This window comes from Drosophila melanogaster, chromosome 2L, assembly GCF_000001215.4.
Source record: "Drosophila melanogaster chromosome 2L".
NCBI classification, from domain to species: Eukaryota; Metazoa; Arthropoda; class Insecta; order Diptera; family Drosophilidae; genus Drosophila; species Drosophila melanogaster.
Genome location: NT_033779.5, coordinates 1,184,043 through 1,210,745, shown reverse-complemented (window position 1 = coordinate 1,210,745; position 26,703 = coordinate 1,184,043). Strand labels below are relative to the sequence as shown.

Genomic DNA, 26,703 nt, shown 5'->3' with positions numbered 1-26,703 from the left:
TCTAGTCCACCTCCTGGCTAACCCTTTCGTGTCTCGACGCATTTTGATGCGTAAAAATAAAACAGAAATTGAGCTATATTCCGTCGGAAAAAAGGTTTATTGAAGCGGCAGCGTATTGCATTTTTTATTATTTATTTCGGCCAAAGTTTGGCAGGCAGCTAGGCCAAATGACTTATAGATAGCATGCCCGTACGAAAAAATTCATAATGAAATATTTATGGCCATAAAGCAGTGCGGAAGGCAAATGGAACGGACTGTTCCTGCTTCTGCTCCAACTCCATCATCATCATCATCGACAGAAAGGTTCGCTGGGATTGGATTGTTTATGGAGTGGGATTGGGATCTGACCGACTAGTCAGCCCCACCGAAATCGTTGATGGGCGATCTGAAGCGGAAGTCAACGCAGCTGCCTGGAAATGATTATGATAAGAACTCGTTGTCCTTTGTGGCCCAGGACTTTTGGCCCTGAACCGTGGACCGTAGTTTATGGAGGTAGTTCTGCGGACGTTTTTATGACAGATAAATTGCCTAGGTATCTGGCCTGGGACAACTGGGCTGTCCATAAATGTTTATCCCTTGAAATATCACAAAAAAATAATCACAATGTTGAATTGAGAGTCATGAAATCTAAAAATAAAACGATTTATGGCATGTTTTAATGAAAATGATCGCAACATACAGATAGACTCAATGGATTTATAACAAAAAATTCTTGAATATTATGTTTGTTTATATATTTTCATAGCTAAAGCGTCCTTAAGAGTTTAAGCCTCCACTGAACAATAAAAAGGAAAAGAACATAAATTAAGTACAGTTTACATAACGCATTATAATGGCTGGCTGAAATGGCCACAATAAATATGCAACTAAATCAAGCTTAAATGTGCTTAACAATTTTGAACAATAATGTCCAGACCACAAGTGCGAAGCCTGCCCCTAACGAGGACCTCAAAGAGTTTTACTCCGGGAAACGGAATGCGGACCCTCACCCATTCCGTTTGAACCATTTGAAACCATACCATACCATCTATCCATACATGTGCCAAGGGTCGAGAAATATTACGCAGCCGTAGAGCTCATTAGGCGGGGAAGGACGGATCCCAGGATGCTGGTTATGTAGTGGGTAAAGGAAAAGGTTTCCTACAAATAAATTTGCACCTTAACGCCTTTAAATGCGCAACACACACACAGACACTCAGGACACACAACAGAAGTGAAAACACCCACTGTTCTGGAGAACATGGTGTTGCCAATTACCCGGAAGTATGCGAAAAGCTTATGCGATAAATTCGGCAAAAGTGCCAAAAAGGTATGCAACGGCGAACGGAAAATAAACCGAGAGCATTTCCAGACGAAGGTAAAACCAAAAAATGCCCACCTCCGCGCCATTCAGCTCCCAGGATCCCAGGATCCTTTCCGTCTGGCTGGGGTCTGGTCTTCCGTGGGGTCTGGGTCGGAGTTTGCTTTTGCTTTTGTGGCTTCCAAGTCGGTTGGCGTCTTTGTTGCTTCACCTCGACCACGTAGCCAACACCTGCGTCCAGGCCAACAGCATCTCCATCCTCCGTGGACCGTGGCAGGAACTGGAGTGGGTGGCGGGCACACACAGGCGCCACCATATTGAAGGTTAAGTTGGGGCTTTAATAAAATATCATGCGAACTTTCGCAGCTGTTCGAGGGGATTGGCCAAATCGGCATACGTGTGCACATACATCACTATAAAGTTGTATTTACGAGCTGGCACTGCACTTTAAACATATTTCATTAAAATGTAGGCCCGATTCCGCTTGTTTGCCTTTTTCGGCAGTCGGGCATTATACAATATATATATATGTATATGCCAGGTAATTCCCCGAGATTCGCGTTATGGGGAAGATATAAAATTTTATATGCCCGCGCTTTTTGCGTTGTCTCTTCGGATGAAGCAAAGCGTGAAATATGATTGTGCTGCGCTACAAACTTGATTGGGGATTTTAGACATAATCAGTTAGTTAGTATTGGAAAAAAAATATGGAAAATACTTACAAATACTTTTATGTGGTGTGCACTTAAGCATCAATTTCTGTAAACTGCATTGATTTTAATAAAAAGTTATCTATTTATGTAGCTTACCCAACTGCCAGCTCGATCTTACCAAAATCCCCTTGCTTTGTTAGGGCATCATTTCACGCCAACGTAAGCGCAAATTTTGTACCTAAGCCGCGGCCAGGTTTTTCCCCCACAGTAGAAAGGACTCAAGTTGGTAAACAAGTGAGCATCCAAAATGGGCAATCAACTTCAGAATGGCCCCGCCTGTTCCAGCCACCCACCTGCTCGGGAAAAAGTAGCATCTTCTCGTTACTTTTTAATACTTTTTATGATTATAACAATGTGTAAGTGTCTGCTTACTGGGGGCAGGTGAGCAGTGAGCAGCGAGACTCTGTAAATACAAAATAACTTCTGTTGCTCGGCAGGAACAACCCTCCTTAATGAAACCGAGGGCTCACACCACCGAAATCCTTATCCCTTTTGCCACTTATGTTTTGCTGTTTTCTTAAGTTTACACTAAACAACCACCCACCCAAGCAAAACAACCAAAACAACCGACACAAAACAGCAGAAATCAACAGAAACAAATATCACAACAACCCCTCGAAAGAGAATTATTTATTTTATTAAGTATACGCAGCGTATTAACCCTACAGAGCCAGCTACTTGCTCTTTTCTGATAGTCTTTTCGTGTTACTTCGTTTGTCGTTCCGCCGACTCCGTTTAATTGTTAACATTTCATTTAAGCCAGGCACACACATAAAGCCAGGAGGGGGCGCAATATGTGGAGCTGGGGAAAATTCATTTATCAAAACGCTGCCCGCATTTCCGCGATGAAACCCCTCAGGATAAACTGACTGGCGCCAGCAGGAATGGCAGTCGAGGCTGAGCCCCAAATCTAAATCGTTGTATGCAGACGCACACATGCAAAACGCAGGGGGTGGTGGGCGGTGGGGCGGGGCAAGGCCCCAAAGGCACAGTGGGACCAAGGATGAGACAAAGTAAACTATACCATTCCTTTATAGCTAACTCCGAATTTTTCCTAATTTCAATACTGAGTGAAAGCTAAGGACACTTTGTAACAGTTTAAGACTTTCGAGTTCAGTTTGATTGGTATTATTTCGAATCAAGCTTAAGTCCGCACCACTGTGCAGAGCTGCTTCCTTTCCATGACGTTTGCGTATGCCAAAGTTATCTAAATGAAAAATTGACTTTCATACAGAGCATGGAAAGTGGGGGAAATCATCAGCGTTCGTTGGCGCATCGCTTTCAGTTGAGTTTCCGTTCCGTAGGATTTCGCATTTACGCATTTCCTATTTTAGATGATATTTCATACTTTTTTGCTGACAGCAGCAGCGGCTTGGGGGGCGGAAAAGCGGGCAAACTGAGGGAAAACCTCGGCCGCCGTTGATGATGATGATGTGCGTTTATTATTGTTGCTTTATGGCTTTGCATAGATAGATAGATGTCCGTGTGTTTGCATGTGTGTGCCACTGACATATCACTGCCCCGCCCCCATTCGATGCCCCCACTGCGAGTATTTGCTTTTGGGATTATCAACTCATTGTACCAGGGCATGCATTCATACATGTACTTATGGAGGCTCCCCATTTGACCCTCCAATTGGATTCCACTGGCTTCTGACATTTGCCCATTTGGTAGTTTTTCGGGCTCCGAATGGAGGGTTCCAATGATATGCTGATGCCATAATTGCTCTTCAATTGGGTTCATCGTGGGAACTATATTATGGCCAAACTGGTTTTGCTGCTTGAATTTTCAGTATCTAGCAATATCTTCTAGTTGTGAATGTTTAACAAATTTCTATTTGAATATCGCTTGAAAGTGACATGTCAAAGTGGCAACCTTTCAACCCCAACAATCTCAGATTCCATGGGTGGGACATCTACCCCATCTCATATCAATTGAGCACCCTGGGCCATTTAAACTTAACGGCTCCTACGTGTCTGCCTTCTTAGCAGCCATTTGGCCATATCTATTGCATTATGTATTGGCTAGCACGGAATTATGCTGCAAAATTGTTGCAACATCAATCATACCGCTCGGTTCTCATCTGGCAGTGGCCAAGACAAACACCGGGGGAAAAGGCCAAAAGCAGCCGACCCACACGCAGGGCATGCCAATAAATTGCGGAGGAAAATAAAATAAATTGAAAAACACTTTGATGCCATCAATAAACGCTGACAAAGCCGAGCAGCCAAACAGCTGAGGCCAGGAAAAGTTCACGACATTACCGTGAACTAATGTTGATACTGGGCACGACCTCTCCGGCGCAGTTCCACGACATCCTCAACATCCTCGACATCCACGACATCCTCGACACAACCAACTCAAACAGACATGGAACATAAAAATCATTTTGGCCAACTGCATCGTACACTGAAGTCAACTACATCTTCATTCTAAACAGAACGATTTTTAGATTATTAATATAAAACGCTATCCCACATGATTTATTATAAAATAAATAAACATACCTCTAAAAAATATAATGAATTGTAAATCTCCACTTTTAAAGTCCTTTTTTTTCTCACAGTGTGGTCATCCTACTGCTTTGATTTCCTTCTTTTTCTTGGCAGCTGTTCCCTTTGTCTCAGCTATCAGTTGTTTTTCCTCCTCTGTTTGCTTTTCCATATATATGGCTTTAAATTAGAACACATTTCTGTGATTGCTATTATGGAAGGCGAGGAGGAGGTCCTGGAAAAGGAAGAAAAAGGGCACTGCAGGCTCGTCATAAAGTGCGACAGGCGCCACTTTGTTCAATAGTTTCGTTGCCGATTTTTTTTTTTTTGCTGTTTTTGCCAAGTAAAGTCGGCAATATGCCAAGCTGAAACAGCTGCGGCCCTTCGAGCCCACGAGTCGAGTTTTCCCTCGGTTTTTCTGCTGGCCAAGCTTCTGTTTCCGTTGTTTGCTGTTTGCTGTTGGCAAGGATATTGGGTTGAGTCCTTTCTGCTGTTTGGCCTAGTATCGAGCCTCGGCCTGGCAGCAACTGTCACTGGGGTATGTGAGTGGGTTAAGCTAGAAACTGCCTTGGCTTTTGTCTCTCAGATTTTCGGGGATTTGGGAAAGTTCACCCCTTTTTTCCTCCCCCAACAAGTGTGTTTTATGGCGAATCCTTTTTCGGCACATGACATATTTACATTGAACAACTTTGCCCTAGGCAGCAGTTTTTAATAGGCTAAATCGATGGCCAACGAAAACATAATAAATCTAAATCCCTTGAAATATGGCAGGTTAGGTCAAGAAGTGTATCTTTAAACTGGGTTAAAATAATAGATTATAAAGTAATACATTCTTAATGCTAAGAAATGATAGTGAAATTGAGAGAGGGTAAGACTCAATGCAACTGAAGTGCAGCAAACCATTTGAACCAGCAAGTTCTATAACCTTTTAATAATCCCGAGTATCCCATTCCCAGAAAATTGATCTCGTCCCAACACAGTTTCGGTTTTAGCCAAAGTGAACTTTGCACTTTTACTGGTATTAAATATTTACGACAGTGCTTTGGCCACTGACAGCGAAATTCCAAGAACAAAGCGATGGAAAAGTAAAAAAAGACGAAGTCGGGGAAGGAAAATCAGGCTCCCTGGAAGACTGAAATCCAAGCTAAATGGAATTCACTTAGCCGTGGCAGCTGATGATGATGATGATGTTGATGTGCCGGGGATGAGTAAGGCTCGGAATCTGAATCTGAGCCTGAATCAAGATCTGAATCTTGGATGTAGCCTTAGCGGTGCGAGTGCCAGGACTCTCCCTGCTTGAGAATCTCCTGCAGGCGTCGTCTTTCCTTGGCGGTGAGAACCTGAATAAGTATACCTTTCAGCTGTTTCAATTCTGAGATTTATCTCAAATGTAGCATACCTTTTCGAGGGTTTCCAGCGTTGAGTTGATTTCCCGCTTCGAGTGCAAAGGTAGCCAAAGTGTGGTGATGGCAAAGGTTCTGTTGTCAGTGGGTTTATTTAAATTCCCTTCGATTAAAAATGAGTACTTTAAATGATTAGTCCTTAATGCCCACCTGTGTACCCTCATGGCGTCGATGGCGCATCGCTGCATCTCCTCATGTTTGGCCATTTCCCGGCGGAAACACTCGTTGTATCGCCGGAACGATGCCGCATAGCGCTTACGACAAATGTCGGCGCTTTTCCCGAGGCGTGTGGAAATTGTGAAATGCATTAGCTCCGCGGGAAATTGCTTTTTTTCACACAATTTGATTTGAAACGGGGCTGCGATTGACTTACTACGTTAGCTCCTTTTCGTCGGGCGGAGGACGCTGCCCGAATCCCACACGGCGGGCCAGCAGGACGCGGTACCACTGCTTCTGGAGGGCATTCATCGGCCGCTTGAAGGGATTCTCGCTAGCCGCATTGTTGCCTCGCAGTTTATCCATCCTAACAAGTTTTCCGTTTTATGCCGGGCCCCACTCAGCCAGATACCAGATCCAGATTTGCCCACTTGCTCACCGCCGGGCATTCGCCGTGGAACTGAATCCAGTTGGATGAGGAACAAGGTGCAGCTGGAATAGGGATTGGGAGTGGTATTGGTATTGGAAGTGGTCTTTGTTTGGCTGTTGGCAGGGAGTTTATCGAACCAACAAGCTAACAATTGCTGAAGGGAAAAGTGGGTGGCCAGACATAGGCAACTGTTGCACAGGGCAAAGTTTACACTGCACTGAAAGAATTCGTATTTATTCGTATGGGTAAAGCACATACCAAAGTATAACATGTTAAGTCCTTAAATAAATCACCATTCAACACTTTCTACCATTACAATCCATTTCAGAGTAATTTTAACAGCTTCGAATGATTTTTGTAAGTGCATTTTGTGTATATACGCTATCGTATCGTTTGAAATGAAGTCTGTCTTGGATTTGCCATCGAATGAGCTTTGAATGTGGGCTAAATAAGAGAAAAGATTGCTAGCAATCGCATTTGATAAGATTGTTTCCACTTTCCAACTCAATGAGGAAAGTGCATGATGAAAGGGTTCAATGGAGACCTATTTCTTATTTCCAGAGAACATGACAAGCAGAATTACATATCTTTTTTGAGAAATTATATCCGAGCACGAGTTGTTGGCCAATCTACGCATTAACCTTTAACAAATGAACCCATTACCCTGAAATATGGAAACCTGGAAATAATCATATGTAAAAACGTAATAGTCAAGACAAATGTCTTTCGAATTTAAGGCCGTCTGCTGCTGCCTGTGGCCTCATTATTAACCCACATTTTTGCACACACGAGCACCGTGCGCAAATGCAAAAACCACACCCGCCATTTCCCAAATCCCCAAACCATGCCATTTCTCATGCCCACCCAGATACGACGATGTCTATACATCATAGAACAGCCCCACCCGTGAAAATCCGACCCTCCTCCGTGAAAGGCGGAAAGGGAAAACATCTTTCCGTAATGGGCGACTTCGCTAAGAAAGTAGTTTCCATTTCCCGACTCCAGGGAAAGCAAAAAATTGGATTATATTAATTTGAATTAATAACATATTTTCCGTTCCGAGTTTTCCTTTTCCCCGCCGTGGAATGCTGTTGCCAGGATGAGTTTTCCCCGGAATGGTGAGCTAACCAAGGGTTTTGGCCTCGGGCATTTGATCTTTAATGAGCTTTTAATATGGGCAAATTTGCAATGGAATTTTGTTTGCTTGTGAAGAGGCTCGACGGTATTTCCAATCGGAATGCGGGTTTCAAATGCCTCTGGACATTATTTAATCAAGTGCGCCCATCGAACGGAAATTGACTTAACTTCGGGGTGGTGGGTCACAGTCAGCTGGCTAGGGGTCAAATGTACTTGCAGTTTTCGTTGGAAGAAAAACTGTACAGCATCCATTTGATACTCGGGACTCGAGAGCAGTCACATTTCTCTTTCTCATTTGACGGAAAGTGGGGCTAACTAACTAACATCCCTAATATAAATCAAAATTAAGTTTAAATACAATTACACTTAGATGTAGTTATTATCTTCCCAGTTTTCAACTTTTTTAGAAACAACTTTTATTCGTAAATATAATCAGATGGAGCTAGTAATCGCTCCTCCACTGTGCCCCCCTTTTGGTGGCGGTCAAGTTGCCCGCTTCTAAGCAGCCGAACGCCGCCGCAATTTATCGAGTGTATTGAGTCAGTCTACGTGCTGCACATAAACCGCACTTATCTGGCTGACTGACTAACTGACTGGCTGAAGGATGTGGGCTATGCACATCCCATCCAGGATCCGCAGCCCACTTTCCTCCGGGGTGCGCTTCCTGCCATTGAAAGCCGATAGCCGACGGAGAGCGAGCCAAGAAAAATTGCATGCGGTTAGGAAAGCGAGCAGCAAAATTAATGTGTCTGCCCCGGCTGAAGTTGCCCCCAGCTCCAGCTCCAGCTCCAGCACTAGCTTCAGCTTTAGCTCCAACTACAGCTCTTGCTTCAGCTGTGGATGCTCCGCAGTCCGGACCGCGTCCATGTCCATGTGCTGCCACCCGAAGAAGCATCCATCCTTAAGCAAATAGACGGACGGAACGTGTCCGTGGCCATATCAAAATGATGTATGTGTGTTAGATTTGTTATAAATTTTATTTGCCGTTTGCTTGATTTTTACCCGGGTCTGTTCCATTAAACAACCCACCCACCCCGATTCGATTGGGATTCGACCGCAGATGCAGTCAATTATTAAACGCCTGAGTGATTGCGGTCACAAACGGGGTGGGTCTATTGCGAAAATCGCATGTATTACACTAGTTATCCAGCCAGAAGGTCATAACCATATCAGCCAACGTGGCGGATGAGTAATATATTCTTTTTAAAAACAAATTTTGTCTATGTGCTCCCATTATTAAGTAGCACTGTTAAAATACTGTTATATTCTAAATAAGTCTTTAAAGTTATATATTATATCATCCCTTTGTACTTTCCCTAAAAATCAACAGTGGCGTACCCCAAAAATCACCTCAACAATCTAAGTTAGGTTCTGACTAATGTAAGCAAATGCGTATTTCCTATCGATAAGATTGCACAGCTTTATCTAGCGTTGAGTTGAAGTAACTCATTGATAAGGTTTACAACAGGTTTATATGCATGATTACTAATAGTTCAGCGTTCAAAATAAAAACAAAAATATTATTCTTGAACAAATGGAATGGAAAAGAGCCAATAAATCAAAGATATGCTCAGTTAAGAATTCATGACATTCGACTAATACGATAAGCCCACGTATTAATAAAGAATCCAGTGATTGATTGACTGATTGATTGATTGTTTTCCTAGTGAAATATTAGTAATGACGTGTTACCTCAAGAATTTGATAGTACCCGAAAATAAGCTATCATAACGCACCTAAAGAATGACGACTTTTTCAATGGATTATCTTTATGACGGTCCTATGGGAATTCCAAAAAACCGTCCTTATCTTATTAGGCGCATATATCATCATACTCGAAATGGGATTGTTTGTTGGCATAGAAGCTACAAGTAATAAAACTTGAATCACACATAGGCGTGACTAACTAAAGTTAGTTTATATATTTAAAAGCAGCATATTTTTTAATCACACACAAATGTACATTTGTTGATATCACACTATATTAACCGATCTAGATTACAGTTCAGTTCTTATCGCGGATGCATTGGAGGTCCTGGGGCCACGTATCCTGGACCATATGGATACGGACCATGCGGCGGCGGAGGATTGTAGCCGGAGCTGTTTCCGTGAGGAGGTTCGTGGTAAATCGGATGCACTGGCGTGTGGAACGGGGGCTGTGGTTCATGGTGCGGAGGTCCATGGTGCGGTGGTCCGTGGGGCGGTGGCCCATGAGGCGGCGGGTTGTGGTGGTGGTGCGGTGGTGGAGGAGGCATCTTTGCTTGGCGGGCTTCTGTTGTACACTAAACTGGCTCACTCCTGCCAGACCTTTTATACAAAAGTAACATAGTTTCAGTAGGCTGTAATCTTATCTGCATTCTAGTGGAGAGGGACTTTCTTTTATATATAATTGTCTACCTTATCTGCTGGCTTTTTGATACTTAATCATACTTAATCAATTCTTGCTTCAATATTCTTCTAATTGCTTATTAGAATCAGTATCTTTATAATGGTGTTATAAAATTAAACAATTTCTAAAATAAAAACATTTTGCTCTTGGTGAAACTAACTAGAAGTTAGTGAAGATATTTTAATGTTAGTTTGTGGCTTAATCACAGTTAACGATTAAGTTTTTCCATATCAGTTTATAACGTTAAATTCGGCTTATATTGTATTATAGTTCTCATCGAGGATGCATTGGAGGACCGTGGTGTGGTGGTCCATGATGATGGTGGTCGTGGTGCGGAGGTCCATGGTGCGGCGGTCCGTGGTGTGGTGGCCCGTGATGCGGTGGCCCGTGGTGTGGAGGACCATGGTGCGGTGGCCCATGGTGGGGAGGTCCATGGTGTGGTGGCCCATGATGATGGTGGTGGTCGTGGTGCGGTGGAGGTGGCATCTTGACTTTTCTGACTTTAGTTGAGTACTAAGCTAAAGCCTATCCTGTCAAACCATTTATAGGAAAATGATTCGAATACGTTGTAATCTTATCTAAATTTCAGATAAGACGAGCCCAGTTCGGTTGATAAGTAAGTTTCGGGTTTTCCCACAACAACACTTCGCTCAATAAAAACAAATGTATGACATTCGAAATTAGTAATAACAAACAAGCGAATTGTTTACTGATATGTCTATATGTGACTTAAAGAATAAGTTAATGACGACTTTGCATGTAGTTCATAAGTACAACAATATGGAGATGTTATAATATTTTATTTTTGTAAGCAACAATCAGCAACAATCAGCAACAAATTCTTAAGCTTAGTACGTTGCACTTAGGACGTGTATTATAATTTAAAAAGCATTTAGATCTTCAAATCATATGTATGCTTTGTTCAAATTAATGGAAGCTTAGAATGCATTAAGCAGTATCACCAATTCAAGATCATAAACATTGAAGATATAGAAAAGAGTAGAGCTATGTATTTTGTACAGGCTTTTATTTCTTTGGTTTGAAGAGTTTTTAAGACTTTCTATTAGAAACTAAGTTCCCTAAAAAGTATCCATCTTGTTTTGTTCTGTATAAAATTGAATCTTATTTATAGTCCTTGTCCATGGGCCTAGTGATGTCCGTGATGGGGCTTCGGATCTCCGTGGTGAGGGGGATGCGGTCCTGGTTGGTGATCCCCAGGATGCGCAGGACCCTTCGGTGGGTGCGGTTGGTGGGGCTGGTGCGGTGGTGGTGGCATGTTTCCAAAGCGATTTCCGTTCTGAACTAAAGTATTACCCCGATTTCCACGCTATATATAGTGACGAAAGACTGCTGGAGGCATTGGTTTTCCCATTAAAACATTTTATCAGCCTGTTTTGCGATAAGGTGAGTACTTGGTGGTCATATCGGAATTTCCCTATGACAACGCAACGAGAAAATCACACATCTAGCTTCCCTGATTTTTCAATCGAACAGGATTTGTATATTCGTATGATCTTTTGAAGTGGGAGGAGTGTGCATTCTTGTATTCAAATTTTTTATTGTATAAAATTTTCTCGTGAACAAATTATGGAAAAGAATCTGTGGAATACGCTGCAGGAAGTCGAGCAAGTCGAGGTTGCTTTTAAGCAGACCTTGAGAAACATTACCGATATCCAGAACCGATACAAAACGGTTTCGGCCTTGAAGAGCAAGGCCTCCAGGCGCCAGGAATCCTTCGAGGCGGAGATCCAAGGTGCCATTACAGCACCCAATCCTGCCAAGAAAAGGAGGGTGGTCAAGAAGAGCAAGATCAATATCTTGAAACAGAGGAGTCTGCTACCAATGCCAGTACCCAATCTCAGATCGGAAACTATCCTGCAGGTGGAGGAGCCTTTTGTGTGTCTCGAAACGAATTGCGTCTACGAAATACACAAGACAACCACTCACCTGATGGCGCGGAAACCATATGGAGCTCTCATCCGGCGACTGTATCGGTCAGCCAGGCGGAAGAGGATGTACGACCAGGAGCAGGAACAGGATCAGGAACAGGTTGAGGAACAGGATCTGTATCCAGACATGGAATGTTACCACTGCTGCTGCTCAGCGTGTTGCATAGAGTGCAGATAAATTTGTTCGTGATTGTATATAGCATATTTTTGGGCTTTCACAAAGCTTCAAAGTTTGTAGCAAGCATTTTATGTGATAATAAATAAATTGTACTTGTCCAAATGAACAGCAACAGCTATTTGCTGGCTAGTAACAATTTCATTGAATTTATTTGAGTTGTACCTCGGGTTTTCCTCGATAATTTTTTCAATAACTAGCCTGAGCATCGATTACCTCTGTCTCTCGACAATAAAAACAGGCAAGGAAGCCAAAACAAAGGAACGTTTGCTTACCTACGAGTCGCACTTTGTATGGGCAACTTAAACGCTAATGGCATAAACATCCGAGACGTGAGCGAAATGTTTAAAACGCGCCTTTTGAAGCGCAGGATGCCAGGACGACGGGACGGAAGCCGAGGTTTAGCGACTGTAATGTGGCCGCCGCCCAAATCAAATCTCAAATCATGCACGTTTCCATCGTGGCCAGCGGGAAAGCCGGGGAAATGCGCCGCGCAGGGGAAAAGCGCCAGGAGCAGAAACCGAAACCAGGATAGCAATCCGATGACGAGCACTGCACTCCCTGCACGGGCGAAATTGTTTGAAAATTCAATTCACACATTTGCCAGTTGTCGATGATTTTCTGTGATTTTGACTCGGCCTGCTCCTCGTCCTTCTCCTCCACCTCCTCCTCGTCGTCGTCGTGCCCACCAATGCTAATGGCAGAGCCAACTTCTTGCTGCCTCATCCGCAGCCACAATTCGGCCTACGACTTTGGGGTTTTTCATAGAATTCTGGCTATGCGCACACTCAAGAAGAATCTAAGTATTTCTTTTTTTTAATATTTAACAGAATTTACTTGGCTATGAAAGTTATTTGTTTGATCTCTGCCAATATTCAAAAACAGTTTCTTCAAGATTAACTTAGTGCATTTATATGCATTTTTCACACCGACTTTTCGCTCAGTGTATGCTCGTCCTTTTCTGGTTTTCCAGCAAATAAGTGGAAAATCGCAACGAATTGTTACAGAGTCAGCGGCAGAGGTCCTTGGAGTGGTCCTGGCACGTGCAGATCGAACACTCGGCGCTGCGTCCCGTATCCATTGCACATCCTGGCCCATCCTGCTCCTTTCGCCCTCGTGCGGCTGCTCCTCCTCGCTGGCATGTGTTTGAAATCTGAGCAAGCTTTCGAATCTTTTTTTGGCCAAGCTGGGATGTCCCTCCCCAGCGCTATTTTGTATGCAAAGAGTTGTTCAAAATTTAATTTATTTACTCTGCCCTCGAGTTGTTGTTGCTGCTGCTGCTGCTGCTGCTGCTGTTTATTGTCTGCAAATGAAATGCGTTCGTGGCGATGAGGATGTCTAAGTCCCGTCTGTCGCCGGCTTTCTTGCTAAACGAATTACCATTTGGCAGCTTTGAAGTTGCTTCTTCTGCCAACTTTCTAGCATTCTTTTATCCCGTTTCATTTTTTCGGCTTTCCGAAATTTTCCTTCTTTTTTTGGGTTAGTTGTTCGTTGGCTTTGACGCAAACTTTGCAGACCATAAAGTTTTGACTTCATGCAATTTTAATGACTTAACGAGCAGCATTCCGTTTGACATGGGAGTGTTTTCTGGGGGGGCGACCGAGTGGAAACGGCAGCTAATTAGCCAAACGCATTGCGATTACCAAGGAGCAAATTTCACTTTCACTTTTCCCGTGGAGCGGGAAAACTTTACAATTGCAGAAACATGACTCCACAGAAATGCAGCAGGCAGAGTATCTTTGAAATATAACTACAAGTAAACATTTAAAACAAAAAGAACACTCTCTGGCATTTCGCTTGTTTTTTCTTTCACGTGTACGCGTGTGTGTGTCATTTTATTAAATTTAGCTTTAATTTAGACAAATAAATTAAGATTTAATGATATAATAACTATGGTCAACATACATATTATGCAACATGTTCGCGGCGCAGATGAGCACAACCGATTGTTAAGAGGGAGTTCCTGTAAAAAATGCGCAAATGTTTCACTGAACACAAAAACAAGCAAAATGGGAGCAAGATCTCGATGGGTTGTTACAAAATGAATGGGATCGGTTTGGTTTTAGTGCGTTTGAATGGATGACTAAGTCCCTGGATTCACCGAAGGACTGCGGGTGCATCGGAGTCGTCGGTCAGTGATCAGGCCAGTGATCCCTCCTCATAACATGTCCTTGAGCACCTCCTTCTGGGCGGCGGTCAGCTTCTCCGGGAACTGAATGTCGAAGGCCACCAGGAGGTCGCCCTTGCGCGTCGTATCCTTGGGGAATGGCAGCCCGTATCCCTGGATGCGCTTCACCGTGTTCGGCTTGATGATCTCCTGCATGGTGCTGATGCGCAACTTGTCGCCGGACATGGTAGGAACTTGGAAGACAACGCCGCACAAAGCCTGTAAGTGGAAAAGAGATGCACACCAATTTTACACAAGCACAACTCAACCTTCTGTATTTACTCTCCATAATATTTATTTTGGTTCCTGGCTTATCAATCAATAAGGTCGACAAATACCCCCACTCCTTTCCGCACTCTCTTCCAACCAAGCCCGAAATGAGCAAACACGACACATGGCTGCCGCCGCCGAGTGGAATCTATCAATCTTCTCCGGGTAATCCTGTTTAGGTGCCCCGGCCACCGGAGGACTTTTTGTAGCTCCTTCGAGCTTTTACCAATCGAATCGAATTGCTTGTTTGGTCTCGTATCGAACACAACATTTGTAAATCCTTTTCTATGTTGCCTAATTCGTGTTTAAACATCTTGTTGACACGCTGCCATGTCCTTTTCCGTCCACTTTCTCCTATTTTCGGCCAGGCTTTTCCATCGATACTGCGGCTCGTCCGTTTGACATACGACTTGTTTAATTGGCCCACTAAAAGATGGGCATCAATCAGGTTCTGCTTTTGGCCCAGACATTTATGTGGCTTACTCAATTAATTCCCATCCGAACTGGGATGAAACTCTGCTATTGATTGAACCTTTTCCCCGAGGAAATTCTGTGATGAACATGGTTTAATTTAATACTTCGATATTTTCCGCTTTAATTGGTATTCTGCTACTTGAGCACGGTGGCTTATCTTATCAATTCAGATGGCAAACTTAGTCAATGCTTATTAAACAGAAAGAAATCTTTTCACTTTAAGCTCTTTCCCACCTCGTTAGCAAGTCTTGGGATGAAGTCATCCATAAGGAACCCCCAAGAAGACAGATGATCCATGGTAATCCTTTCGGGTCCGAATAGCTACATTTTGAACTGGATACGCCTTTATGTTTCAAACTTTTCGACATAGCCCATAAACAACAACCCGTAAATGGAATGTCAATCCCCGCCTCAACAGTGATTTATAGATAACACAAAGTGAAAAAAAAATGTTTTTGATCTAAGCCCGCAATCGGAACAATCCCCTTCGATGCCCAACAACGGATGATATAATATTTTGTGCCGTTCCATAACTTGTCACAAGTGATTTGTAACCAAAGAACTTGCCCGACACGTGTTAAATAGTTGTCAATAGTTGTTGTTCTGCCCGAGCCTAACCCAATAAAATAAAAATGAGTTTTGAATTCAACAAGAAATCGCTATGGACATCAATAAAATTGCGACAAAACCAAAGTGCACACCTTGTGAATATTTAAATATAGATGTGCGTACATTTGTATCGCCGACTGGCGATTTTGAAGCGATGACAGCATAAACTGATGACGACAGACCCAGAAAACAGCAACAACAACAACCTGTCCCCATGATGACGACGACCAGCATCAATATTTTTTAATGGAAATGTTGAAAATGTTGTTGCCGCCAAAAAAACAAAAAGCTTAAATACTTTGCTACCTTTTACGGAAGCTGAACATAAAAAACCAGAGCGGCGCTATCCGAAAATAAAGGGCATACAAATGCCCTTCCATCGATAAATCCGTATCTGGATCGGTAGTTTAGTATAAGGATATAGAAACCCGTTCTCAGCTGAACTGAGAAAAAATCAGTTGATAATGCTGGCTAGTGAATAGTATGCATTTTCGATATGAGTTTGGAATAACAAGTGTGCAAATTCATTATCATCATAATTTTCAGTGGTAATAATATTCATTTCAAGCTGAATTAGCCCCTTTTTTCTCTGAGTGTATAGAGTCATTACTAGATGATAAATCTGAATGTCAGGCTCAGCTAAACGGAGAACAGCGAACATAAATTCCCCCATATATCTTGCAGTTTATGGTCGCTTTTGGCCATTTTTTTCCAAACTGTTCTAGACAATCACTCTCGCCGAAAGAAGTGAAGGTTTAGGTGGGACTTTTCCGATTTTCAGGCGGGGGTGAAAACAAATCAACAGCATTCAATCGCATGTCATAAGGCATTATTATTCCGCCTCTTTTTTTGCCCAGCAGCTGACAACTGTCATCAAAATGCAAACGAAGTTCTCGACTAGCAAATGGTTTTCTATAGAACTTCCAATTTTTTACCAAAAAAAAAAAGGATAAAAAATAAAGGACTCCAAATCATTTGGGCCAACAGTCGAATGACAATGCCAGTGGGCAGACATCGAAAACAACAACGTCTGGCCATCAACTACACACAGCACCAGGATGGTGCTGGTTACACTCGCACATCCTTGAAGTCCTTGAATCGTCCATCGGTTTTAGTTCGCTGCATTTGCGGAACTCTGACGCAGGCACTTGAAAACAAAAGCATTGTTAAATTTGATTTCGAAATTTCGAAAGTACATACGTACATACTGGCGAGAATTTAAAATTCAAAACGGATACGTGCTAAGTCTATATATCATCAGAATGAAAACAATACAAGACCAAAAACGTACAGCAAGAAATTAATTCGAAACTCATTGACTTCGATATTATCGTAAACGATGATGTAATTTATGAGTCGCATTAAATTTACTGCCGCACAGAATATGACAGAAAAAAAATGGAAAACGCTGTTCGCAATTATGTGGATGGTCATATATGGAGCTCCAATTGCCTTTTGGCTGCTCGATTGGGGCGAGCGGAATCTTGGAGCGCAGATTTATTGGCCTCTATCAACCAGATTGGCAAGTAAATCTAGATATTTTTATTATTCATACATACATACATATGTATGTATGCGCTTTTAGGCCGAAATATATTTCAATTAAAACCATTCGCATTGTCCACTCGGCGCCAAATAACCGTGTCAAATATTGCTATATAGAGGGAGCAACATGACACTTTTAGCTCAAAACCAGAGCCAAAATGCAATTCATAAATTCAAAGCAGAGCCAGTGGGAAATTATTTGGCCAACTATGCCAAAAATGGCTGGCAGCGAGCGAGCAGCCCGAAAGTATTTACTAAATTTGTCGCACTAACAAGCAATAAAATGTTAAAAATCTGCGAGGCAGCCAACTCAACTATTTAATCTACTTAATGCAATTAACAATTTTAACATGACTGCCAACTCAGCGGCGTGTCATTTCAGCTTGTTCGCCAGTCTCGGCCAGTTTTGAGCCTTTTTAAAATTTTCAATCTGACCATATATTTTTAACCCCCAAGTGGGCTGCTGCCCACAAAAAATGCTGTGCGAAGTTTTGCGCTTCGGCGACCGTGTAAAAATCTAACACCTCAGTGGGAGCCAATCTACGGAGCAGCCTGCTGGCCAAAACCCATTCTCCGTCTCCGTTAATTGAAACTTGACCATGTCGACCAATTTGGCGGCTGCTTTGCCGCTCGGCGCGTATATATATGGTAAATCTGGCCATAACCATCTCGTCTGCCCGATTTCATTACAATTCGATTTAGGCACTGGCTGCGCCTCTAATTGGACGCCAAGCTGTGAGAACCCAGCTCTGAGAACTGGGCTCTTAAGATGAAGTGGAATTGAGGCACCAATCTTGGGAGGAACATGACCACAGTGCGTTGGTTAAGAGGTGCTTAATCAGCAAGGGCTAATACTATAGTCTATAGTATCCCAAGCTATTGGATACATCAGGATCAGGATCAGGACTCACCTGCTTGAGCGTCAGTCTCGCCGTGTAGCGCAGATCGCTGCCCTCGCGCTTGAACATGGCGTGCGGCTTGTCCCGGATGATGAACACAATGTCGGCGGGAATTTTTCCGGGCGCCTGGTCGCCCTCCTTCTGGAAGGTGACCTTGGTGCCGGACTTCCAGCCGGGCTTGATGGATATCGCCAGGAACTTCTCCTCCTTGCGGGAACTGCCGTCCGCCTGAACGATGCGCCGGGAGATTTTCATTTTCTTAACACAGCCGTGGTAGATCTCCTCCAGCGTCACATAGAGATCGTGTTCGACGGGCGGATCCTGCTTCTGCTCCTTCTTGAACGGCGTGTGCACATTGAAGGAGTGTGATCTGAAAGAGGGCCTGCGAGAGATGAGCAAGGAATTCCAGGGAGTACAACCTGCGCGGGGATGGACCAACCTGAAGCCACTTCCCAGACCATGTCGCGACCCAATGCCGCCAAAGGGCGAGGAGAAGAAATCGGGTTCCGTGTCCAGATCGAAGACCTTCTTGTCGAACAGGTTGTCGCCCATGTCGAAGAACGAGGCGAACGGATTGCTGTTGCCAAAGAACTGGGCGAAGGTGGCCCGCGGATCGCCGTGGAACTGATATGTAAACGAGTTGCTCGACGGACCGCCGTTTCGTGTGCCTGCAAGTCAGCATTTCAAGGTTAGCTATGGGAATGGTACTTAATGGTGTGTTGGCATACCTCCGCTCTTGAGACCATCCTCGCCGTATTTGTCGTACACCTCCCGCTTGCTCTTGTCCGAAAGAACCTCGTACGCCTCGGCGACCTCCTTGAACTTGTCCTCGGCGTTGGCGGCTTTGTTTTTGTCCGGATGATAACGCAGGGCCAGTTTCCTGTAGGCCTTTTTGATCTCATCGTCGGTGGCAGTTTTGGGCAGACCCAGGATTTTGTAGTAGTCCTTACCCATTGCAGGTTACTTCTGGGGGCGGGGGCGAGTGGGTTCTAAGTATGTGGGTAAAGAGTTGACTCTCAAGTTCACTGTAGTCTAGTATCTGCCAATTGGAGTGGGTATGGTATTAGAAGGGATCGCTTCTCTCAGCGTATCTAGTTACCTACAATAATATCAGTTTTGGGTTTCCATATATAACGAGGACCTGCTTAGTTGCTATCCTTCCCTTTATCCTTATAATGGCACATGCATCTTGTCGTTCTCTCTGGCTGTTTCACTGCTCTACTATCGCAAAAGATCTGCAAAAAGTCGAGAAATTGTGTATATATACATTTAGCTGTGTATAGGTAGTTCCATTCGGATCATAAGACGCGTCACTAAATTTCAATGTTGAACCGCCCACGCCTTTCACTAATTTTAGACCGGCCAGCTAGAAGTATTTATTCACTTTCCGGAACATTGAAGCTCTTCTATGCGCACTTCTCACCACCCTTACCAAATACACACACTCTTTATTGATGGATACTTTAATATATAATATAATTTAACTCAGCCATTTACTTAATATTATTAATATTTTCGCTTGTTTACAGCGATGAGAATTGCTCGCGAGCCAATTTGCATTGACGATAACATCTCCGAGAGATCTGAAGATCTGGGGTGTCCAATTGAGTTTAGCATGAGCCATTTGAATTGGAATTGACGATGACATTTATGACATCCCGAGATCACTGGGGTTGGAACAGCCCGTCGAACTATTCGTATGGCTTGATCAGTTGACAAGTCTATCAGGGGCGTGGAGACAGCTGTAACATAAAACTGTTCCTGCTTCGATCTACGAAACTGCGGTTTCCTAATAAATCAATCTACTGAAGATCACTGGACCTTTCATCGCGAAAAGTTAATCATCTTGGGAATCTGACAGAATCTGTACACAACCACAACAATCATGCCGCATTTATAGTTATAACTGGGCGGGAATAAGATTTTAAGGAGGATGGAAATAAAAAACATCGACTATAAATTGTCTGTATATAATACATATATTTACGAGTAGTTTATCTCTTTTGTTTTTATGATCAACAGCTATCATAACATCTCGGCATTCTATGATCCATGATAAACATGATGATCGCCGAGATCTTAATTGCACTGAGAAGGCCTGTCATCACTCAAGTTCAAGATCGCGTCCCGAAAATTCATTAGCATTCAAGATGTCAACACTCGGCCGGCAATCCGTACTCGAAACGCTCTCCAGCCTTGGACTTAACTGATTTCATCTTGGAATATCATTTCGAGATACATAGCGTTGACAATTTTGACGCCAAATGTGCGCCTTGAGTTGAGATTTTCATGGGGAGGGGAACGAAGCACGCAAGATTTGCTATTGGCGATATTGACAGCGGGCGATTGATGCGATCAGCGCCATTCCAAACCAATCCATTCCATTCCCGTCCAGAAATTAGTCAGTCATTGCAGTCATTGTGCACAAAATTGCCGGCGGATCGCGGATCGTGAGATACATTCCGGATCGCTTCCAAATGTGTGCCATATTGAGCGAGCAGGGGACAAGGTCGCAGATATTTTTGATATTTTTTTCTGAATTTTCCCCCGACACACTGCCAACATTTTCGTTTATTGAAAGAAAGTTTTTCTGTCTTTTTAGCAAATAAATAAAATGAGATATGCGAGAGATGTTACGCAAGGCGCGTTTATGCTATGCGTTTTATATGTATGTTTTGCATACTCCGATAATTGAATTATGTATTTTTTAACGGCGGAGATTTTCGCACGCGTTTCAATAATTCTCTTTATGATTCTTTATTGAATTATAGCCATTGTTTCGTGCAAAATTGCGGGCTTAAGGTGCAAAATAAATTCATGCCGATTGGAAATTACTTCGGCCATAAAAAGCCGCTTTTTATGGCAGTTACAACATGTTTCGGGTGGGCGGAGCCACCCACTTCCGCATGTATTATTCACCAGACACTGGCGGCAGCTCATTTATTGATTGCCGAACAACATTTGTTTAACAATTTATTGGACGCTGCGTTATTAGTGAATTGCATTTGCAACGTTTCATTGTCATTTCGTTGCATGCCGCACCCGGTTTATTGCATTTTGCAAATCTGCATTTGCATTTCTTTCCACTTCTGCCAGCATTATAAATTGTCGTAGGTTATGAGAGGCCAACTGGGGCTGGAGGAAATGAAAACTGTTTGTGTCCCCGGATTGCACTAATTGAATTGAACTTGATTTATTAGTGCGCGACTCGGCAACTTTAATTCCCAATCCCGTTCGGTGCCTCAACTAATGCCCACATGCCAAAATTGAGAAATGGAAATGGAAATTGGAATTAAAAGAATCCGAATTTAATAATGAACGAATTTCAAATTGGTGGAGTGATTTATGTGTGGCCATTCGGATCTCTTATTTATTGCCTGGGGCCTGAGGTTTCTCAGATAAAATCACTCACTAATGCCACAGTCAACATTTGTCTCCTCGGATAAACAAACCCGATCGCCACTTTAAACATTCGAACCAGAGCTAATTGATTGATAAATAGGCAAAAGTTTACTTGAACTATATACACCAGTTTTTTGGATTAGAAGAGCTCTTTCGTTACATCTCTTACTTAAGCAAAACTTCATTACCAATTTGTATCTGATAGATATATATATGTTTGTATATTTCAAAAAAGTACTTGCCAGCTTTTTTTTTCATAATAATTTGTAACTTTCCGTTCATTTATCTTTTGCTACATTCCACAAATCTGAGCATTCAAGGTTGTCAAAAATCTTGATCCCATGAATCTCATTCAAGTCCAGCCTTTTACTCTCGCTCTCAAAGATACGAATGCGAATCATGTTTTTTCCCTTTATTTGTATTTTTCAAAGTCACCAACAAAAGCCATTCATTGTCAACTGATGGCGATTGGCTGAATGGCAATGTTTTTGGCCTAAAACCATTCGAAACCAACCAGAAACCGATCAAACACCGTGAAGTTTGTTCACCCACACTCAGAATAAAAATGGTTGCGACAAGAATCGAACATTCGGCCGTGACCGAAGGCAAATCGTTTAGGCCAAGCAGCATTAGATGTCCAAAAATCCGCCCAAGGTCTAAGGTAACTACCAATTTCTGGGGTGGGTGTTTCCAAGTCGCAAATCCGCTGCAAAAATAGGTCCAATGACTAAGCGAGTTTACCTTTGGACGCGGAGCAAGTCGCCCACACAATCCGCAGCCAAACATTTTCGATTTTGGAGAAATGCTACTCGTCGTTTGGACAAGTGAATCAGCACTCAGCCATTTCCATGGGATTGGAGGTGATTCTGTTTTTCCGGCGCGGTTTATCTTGCAGATGAACCTCTGTTTTCGCCGGAATTCGTGCTAATTTGCAAAGAGCATTGATTTCTGGGCGGCAAAACATGCAGGCAAGCATTCCGTTTCCGTTTATTTATGCAAACAACCATTTTGCATAGAATAACTATTAGCAAAGATTTTTAAATTCAAATTGCTGCCTCACCAAAAGATTGAAAAACTTGTTTCAGCTGTTTGGAATATGCGTTCCTAGTGCAAAAATGGTTGTTGATTTGTTGGGCACTCTGATTAAAATAAGTTGCAATGATGTTTACTCAGGCTTTTAGTAGAATTATTTGCAGAGTATTCGGCTTATGGAACATTGAATTTATTTAATTTACAATTTAATACACTTTTTTGGATTTCAGTTAGCTTGCCAAGTGAGTGAATCTTCCCAAGTGAGTGATGAGCTGTATTTTAATTTCCGCTCTTATAAACAGGGTTCATTAATTCATATAATTAAGACGAGCTTTTTTTAGCTGACGACTGAGAGATTGAAATTAATCAATTTCCACAAACAAAGCCGCGAAAGTTTATTTCCTTGTGTCTTTCGCCATAATTACTTGCTTAATTGGCGCCAGCTCTCACTCTCGTTTTTTCTTTTCGAAAAACGACGAACTTTGCATGTGTTCTGCGGCTCGAAGACCGTCAAAACAATTCTGCGACCACGCCCCCGCCAGTCTTCCGCCCACGCAGCAGCTGTTCGAAGAGTGGCAGCGCGAAGAAATGCGAAAAGTACTCTCCTCCGCATATCTTTTCTCTTCCACTCGCGAATGTGTCATAATTTATAAATACTGGGCAAAAACAAAAAGCCAGCGGTTCGAACAGAGAGATTCTGGTGTGATTATGATTAGCGGCAATCATCAGAGTTTTCCTTTTATTTTTACACTCTTCGCTGGTAATTTGTTGCCACTTGGTATTGGCCACTTGCCTTGGTATTTGTATTTGGCTGGGACTTTAAGTTTGGAGGCCAGCAGTCTTTTTCGCCAAGTGCCTTCAATCATAATCGGCTCCATTGTGTGTTTACTTTTTATTTATGATTTTGTGGCCAGCGAATTTGAGTGTTTGAAAAATGAGGCAATAGTTAGTGGACATCAAAAAAAGCAGAAATACTCATTTGAGTAGTTTATTTATGGGATTATTTTGGAAGGTTCGTTTGGCTGAACTCTATACACACTAAGTACTACATTTTGTGTTTTGAAAGTGATTCCCTCTGATCTCTCCACATACATATATTCCCCGATTTGTGGTCCACCCTAGGGGCACCTTTAACTAAACCGAATTTCAAAAACACAAATCACTTCACACATTGTGAGCACACTGTAGAATTTAGAATGGAAGCCCCATATGAATATTCCAAAGAATCGGCATGAAGATTTCGGAAAATAATCAGGCAAACTGAACTCAGCAGCAGCGAAATTGGTGAGAACAAAAAAAAAACATATACACAAAAATAACTAAAAGTGCTAAAAATAAAACTTATTTAAAGAAATGAAACCATGAAATTCAAAAACACACAGGCCAAAGCCAAAAACGATGGCAAATACAAAAATATAAATAATATCGCTTTTGGACTTGGCAGGTATACTTGGCGTATACTTTATATAAGGGTTTTTTCGGTTCTTTCCGCTCCCCGCGAATGCTCCAATCGGAATCCTGGCCACAAGCAAAGGCGACAGCGCCATAAAAAGCACGATTGTTTGTCGACTTCGAAATGTTTTTTCATTTTATTTTATTCGCTTTTACCACATTTGGCAAACGAAACGAGACAAAATCACACACACACACACACACTAGCCACTCCAGCACTCACACAAACGCACACACACGCACAGCAAGTCCGTGATTAATTGTCAGTGGAAAAGCAATAAATTCGGGTGGCTCCTTACAATCGATTGGCGGCTGATCGGGCGTATGCTTGATATGGACTCGCAATCCTTTCGACGGCTTTCAGAATGTATTATTAGCGCGGGCTTCTCGCTGCCAATTTACCGCCAGATGCGTGCAGCACTACCGTTAGTCAGTGGTTCGAATCCGCGACAGAAACAGCGATAAAGTGGACGCGACAACGCTTGGGGACTCACTGAACGATCCACCGAACCAGCAGCAGCAGCAGCAGCACCACCACCACCACCACCACCGCCACCAGCACCAGCACCACTTCACTGCCCCGATCTCGCGCTCCCGCTCTCAGAGATCTCGAGTCGCGGGTATCTCTTGTCCCCCAGAGAGTTCAGTCCAAAACAGATATGCGCCAAGCACTGAAGAGAGCTCCGAGCCAAGTGGAGAGGTTTCCCAATCATCTCCATTCATACCGCACACCTACTCTAAGAACGGACGAAAAGAGGCCGTGGCAAAGGCGAAAATCAAGTAGAATATCACAAATTGGTCGGTCGTTCCACGCGAGATCCACGATCGCCACCGATTTGCACTATGCGTCATACTATGGCTACATGGAGCTTTTTCCCATAGGTAACAACGAGTCGAGAGCTTTACGCAAGAGCGGAACAAACGTGGGCAGAGCAGAGATGAAAACCAGTATTCTGCTACCCTGCTATGGGGTATGATAGACTAACCTACTAACCTTAACTTTAAGCAAAAAAATAAAATAAGCAAAATAAATTGTATCCACACAGTATGATTGAATTTTATGATGTAATTTATTTTTCCTTTTTTATTCTATGTCTAATTAAGTATTTATTCTTATGAAAATAACTTACATGACATTTGACATGTAAAATACATGAACGTATGTGTCAATTAAGAAATGCCTCTTAGTCGGAACTTTGGGTTATCAAAACACAAAGGTTGCTATGTGATGATGTTAGCTGGAGGCCACCTGCTCCTCCGCCACGTCCTCTGTTTCCCGTCTCTTTTCGGTCTTTGGCTTCTGGTCCTGCTCATCAATCCTCTCCGGATCCGCAGGCAGCTGGATGTTTACGGCAGACAGAGCTTCTCGTATCCAAGCCGGAACAGGTTCCGCCTTGAAGTGTCTCGCCATAAAGTCCGCGACGAACTGGGGGAACTCATCGCGCTGAATGGCCTCCCGCATGCTCCTCATCAGCCTGAGCTGGTAGGCCACGTTGTGTATGCTCAACAGGGAGCTGGAGACACTCTCGTTGGTGGCGATGTGGTGCAGGTACGAGCGTGTGTAACGCCTACACGTGCTGCAGTCGCAGTCCTTGTCAATGGGCTCCATGTCCAGTTTGTACTTGGGCTGCTTCAGGTTCAGCTGCCCACTGTCCACCAGGGCGCAACCAAATCGAGCTGTCCGGGTGGGGAAGACACAGTCGAACATATCGATGCCCAGGGCCACGCAGACCACCAGATCCGCCGCAAAACCCACGCCCATCAGGTAGCGCGGCTTGTCCTTGGGCAGATAGCCAGTGCACACGTCCACCATACGCCAGAAGTCGTGCTTGCTCTCGCCACCACTTAGCCCGCCCACGGCGAAGCCTCGAACCTGGCGCTCCATGAGAGCGGAAACGCAACGCTGACGCAGCGGCACATCCAATCCTCCCTGGACGATGGGGAACAGCGACTGGTCATCGTCGCGGGCATGGGCCTCTATGCAGCGATCCACCCAGCGAATAGTCCGCTCCATGGCCTCCTCCACCCGGGGGCCAGTTGTTGTGGTCTTGACCACATCATCCAGCTGCATCATAATATCCCCACCAATGGCGTTCTGGATTTCGATGGAGTGCTCCGGCGTCAGCATGCACTGGCTGTTGTCAAAGGGCGACCGGAAGTTCACACCGTGCTCATCGATCTCGGCCAGCTGCAGCAGGGAAACCATCTGAAAGCCACCGGAATCTGTTAGAATGGCCCTGGGCCAGCCCATAAACTTGTGCAGACCACCGGCTTTCTTCAGTGTCTCGATTCCGGGCCTCAGGCCCAGGTGATAGGTGTTCCCCAGCAGAATCTGGCAGTTCAGCTCGATGAGCTGGTCCGGCACGATGCCCTTCAAGGTTCCCTGAGTGCCCACGGGCATAAAGACCGGGGTGTTTACCTCGCTGTGCCTGTTTAGGAGAGTTGGTAATGCGGCTTAGTCACAGTTTTCAAGGCCTATCTTATTGCAGACGCTCACCTTAGGGTCATCAGTCCCGCCCGGGCTTTGGAGACGGAGCACTCGGCCACGACCTTGTAGGTCAGCGGAGGAATGTGGCTGGGACCCATTGAGTTAGCAAAGTCCAGAAAATTCCCCGTGAAATGTCTTATGTTTACGCGCAATACGCCGGCGGTGCACGTTTCAATCGCGATTCTGTGTGACCACTTCGCTGAAACCGGGAATATACCAAA

The 26,703-nt window shown here is 43.6% G+C and overlaps 7 protein-coding genes across 13 annotated transcripts; 1 reads left to right on the top strand and 6 right to left on the bottom strand.

The window, feature by feature from the left end:
* Positions 1-5,495: 5,495 nt before the first annotated feature.
* CG14342 (uncharacterized protein) lies at positions 5,496-6,531 on the bottom strand. Its single transcript, NM_134744.4, has 4 exons — positions 6,282-6,531; positions 6,059-6,181; positions 5,905-5,983; positions 5,496-5,845 (listed from the first exon to the last, which is right to left on the bottom strand). The coding sequence occupies exons 1-4, from the start codon at positions 6,428-6,430 to the stop codon at positions 5,771-5,773; spliced, it is 426 nt and encodes a 141-aa protein (NP_608588.2). The 5' UTR covers positions 6,431-6,531; the 3' UTR covers positions 5,496-5,770.
* Positions 6,532-9,525: 2,994 nt separating this feature from the next.
* Positions 9,526-10,075, bottom strand: CG5011 (uncharacterized protein). 2 transcript variants are annotated; one of them, NM_001272935.1, is made up of 1 exon: positions 9,526-10,075. In NM_001272935.1, the coding sequence occupies exon 1, from the start codon at positions 9,884-9,886 to the stop codon at positions 9,644-9,646; it is 243 nt and encodes an 80-aa protein (NP_001259864.1). In that variant the 5' UTR covers positions 9,887-10,075; the 3' UTR covers positions 9,526-9,643. The 2 variants fall into 2 exon arrangements, with proteins under 2 accessions (NP_001259864.1, NP_652358.1); NM_144101.3 differs by having other exon boundaries at positions 9,526-9,968.
* Positions 10,076-10,082: 7 nt separating this feature from the next.
* On the bottom strand, positions 10,083-10,541 carry CG43349 (uncharacterized protein). 2 transcript variants are annotated; one of them, NM_001272934.1, is made up of 1 exon: positions 10,083-10,541. In NM_001272934.1, exon 1 carries the CDS (start codon positions 10,504-10,506, stop codon positions 10,294-10,296), a length of 213 nt encoding a protein of 70 aa, NP_001259863.1. In that variant the 5' UTR covers positions 10,507-10,541; the 3' UTR covers positions 10,083-10,293. The 2 variants fall into 2 exon arrangements, with proteins under 2 accessions (NP_001259863.1, NP_001245835.1); NM_001258906.1 differs by having other exon boundaries at positions 10,166-10,541.
* A 280-nt stretch (positions 10,542-10,821) lies between these two features.
* On the bottom strand, positions 10,822-11,334 carry CG43348 (uncharacterized protein). Of its 2 annotated transcripts, none has more exons than NM_001272933.1 (1): positions 10,822-11,334. In NM_001272933.1, the coding sequence occupies exon 1, from the start codon at positions 11,294-11,296 to the stop codon at positions 11,168-11,170; it is 129 nt and encodes a 42-aa protein (NP_001259862.1). In that variant the 5' UTR covers positions 11,297-11,334; the 3' UTR covers positions 10,822-11,167. The 2 variants fall into 2 exon arrangements, with proteins under 2 accessions (NP_001259862.1, NP_001245834.1); NM_001258905.1 differs by having other exon boundaries at positions 11,037-11,334.
* Positions 11,335-11,479: 145 nt separating this feature from the next.
* CG5139 (uncharacterized protein) lies at positions 11,480-12,281 on the top strand. Its single transcript, NM_134743.3, has one exon. The coding sequence runs from the start codon at positions 11,608-11,610 to the stop codon at positions 12,145-12,147; it is 540 nt and encodes a 179-aa protein (NP_608587.1). The 5' UTR covers positions 11,480-11,607; the 3' UTR covers positions 12,148-12,281.
* Positions 12,282-13,938: 1,657 nt separating this feature from the next.
* Positions 13,939-24,989, bottom strand: CG5001 (uncharacterized protein). Of its 4 annotated transcripts, none has more exons than NM_001258903.1 (6): positions 24,731-24,989; positions 19,212-19,343; positions 18,837-19,147; positions 18,548-18,776; positions 18,121-18,490; positions 13,939-14,530 (listed from the first exon to the last, which is right to left on the bottom strand). In NM_001258903.1, exons 3-6 carry the CDS (start codon positions 19,060-19,062, stop codon positions 14,303-14,305), a joined length of 1,053 nt encoding a protein of 350 aa, NP_001245832.1. In that variant the 5' UTR covers positions 19,063-19,147; positions 19,212-19,343; positions 24,731-24,989; the 3' UTR covers positions 13,939-14,302. The 4 variants fall into 4 exon arrangements, with proteins under 4 accessions (NP_001245832.1, NP_001259861.1, NP_001245833.1 ...); NM_001272932.1 differs by having other exon boundaries at positions 24,731-24,851; NM_001258904.2 differs by lacking the exon at positions 24,731-24,989 and adding an exon at positions 24,294-24,492 and having other exon boundaries at positions 18,121-18,478; positions 19,208-19,343.
* A 58-nt stretch (positions 24,990-25,047) lies between these two features.
* Positions 25,048-26,681, bottom strand: Tgt (tRNA-guanine transglycosylase). The gene is made up of 2 exons (NM_134741.3): positions 26,492-26,681; positions 25,048-26,423 (listed from the first exon to the last, which is right to left on the bottom strand). The coding sequence occupies exons 1-2, from the start codon at positions 26,578-26,580 to the stop codon at positions 25,229-25,231; spliced, it is 1,284 nt and encodes a 427-aa protein (NP_608585.1). The 5' UTR covers positions 26,581-26,681; the 3' UTR covers positions 25,048-25,228.
* Between the last annotated feature and the right edge of the window lie 22 nt (positions 26,682-26,703).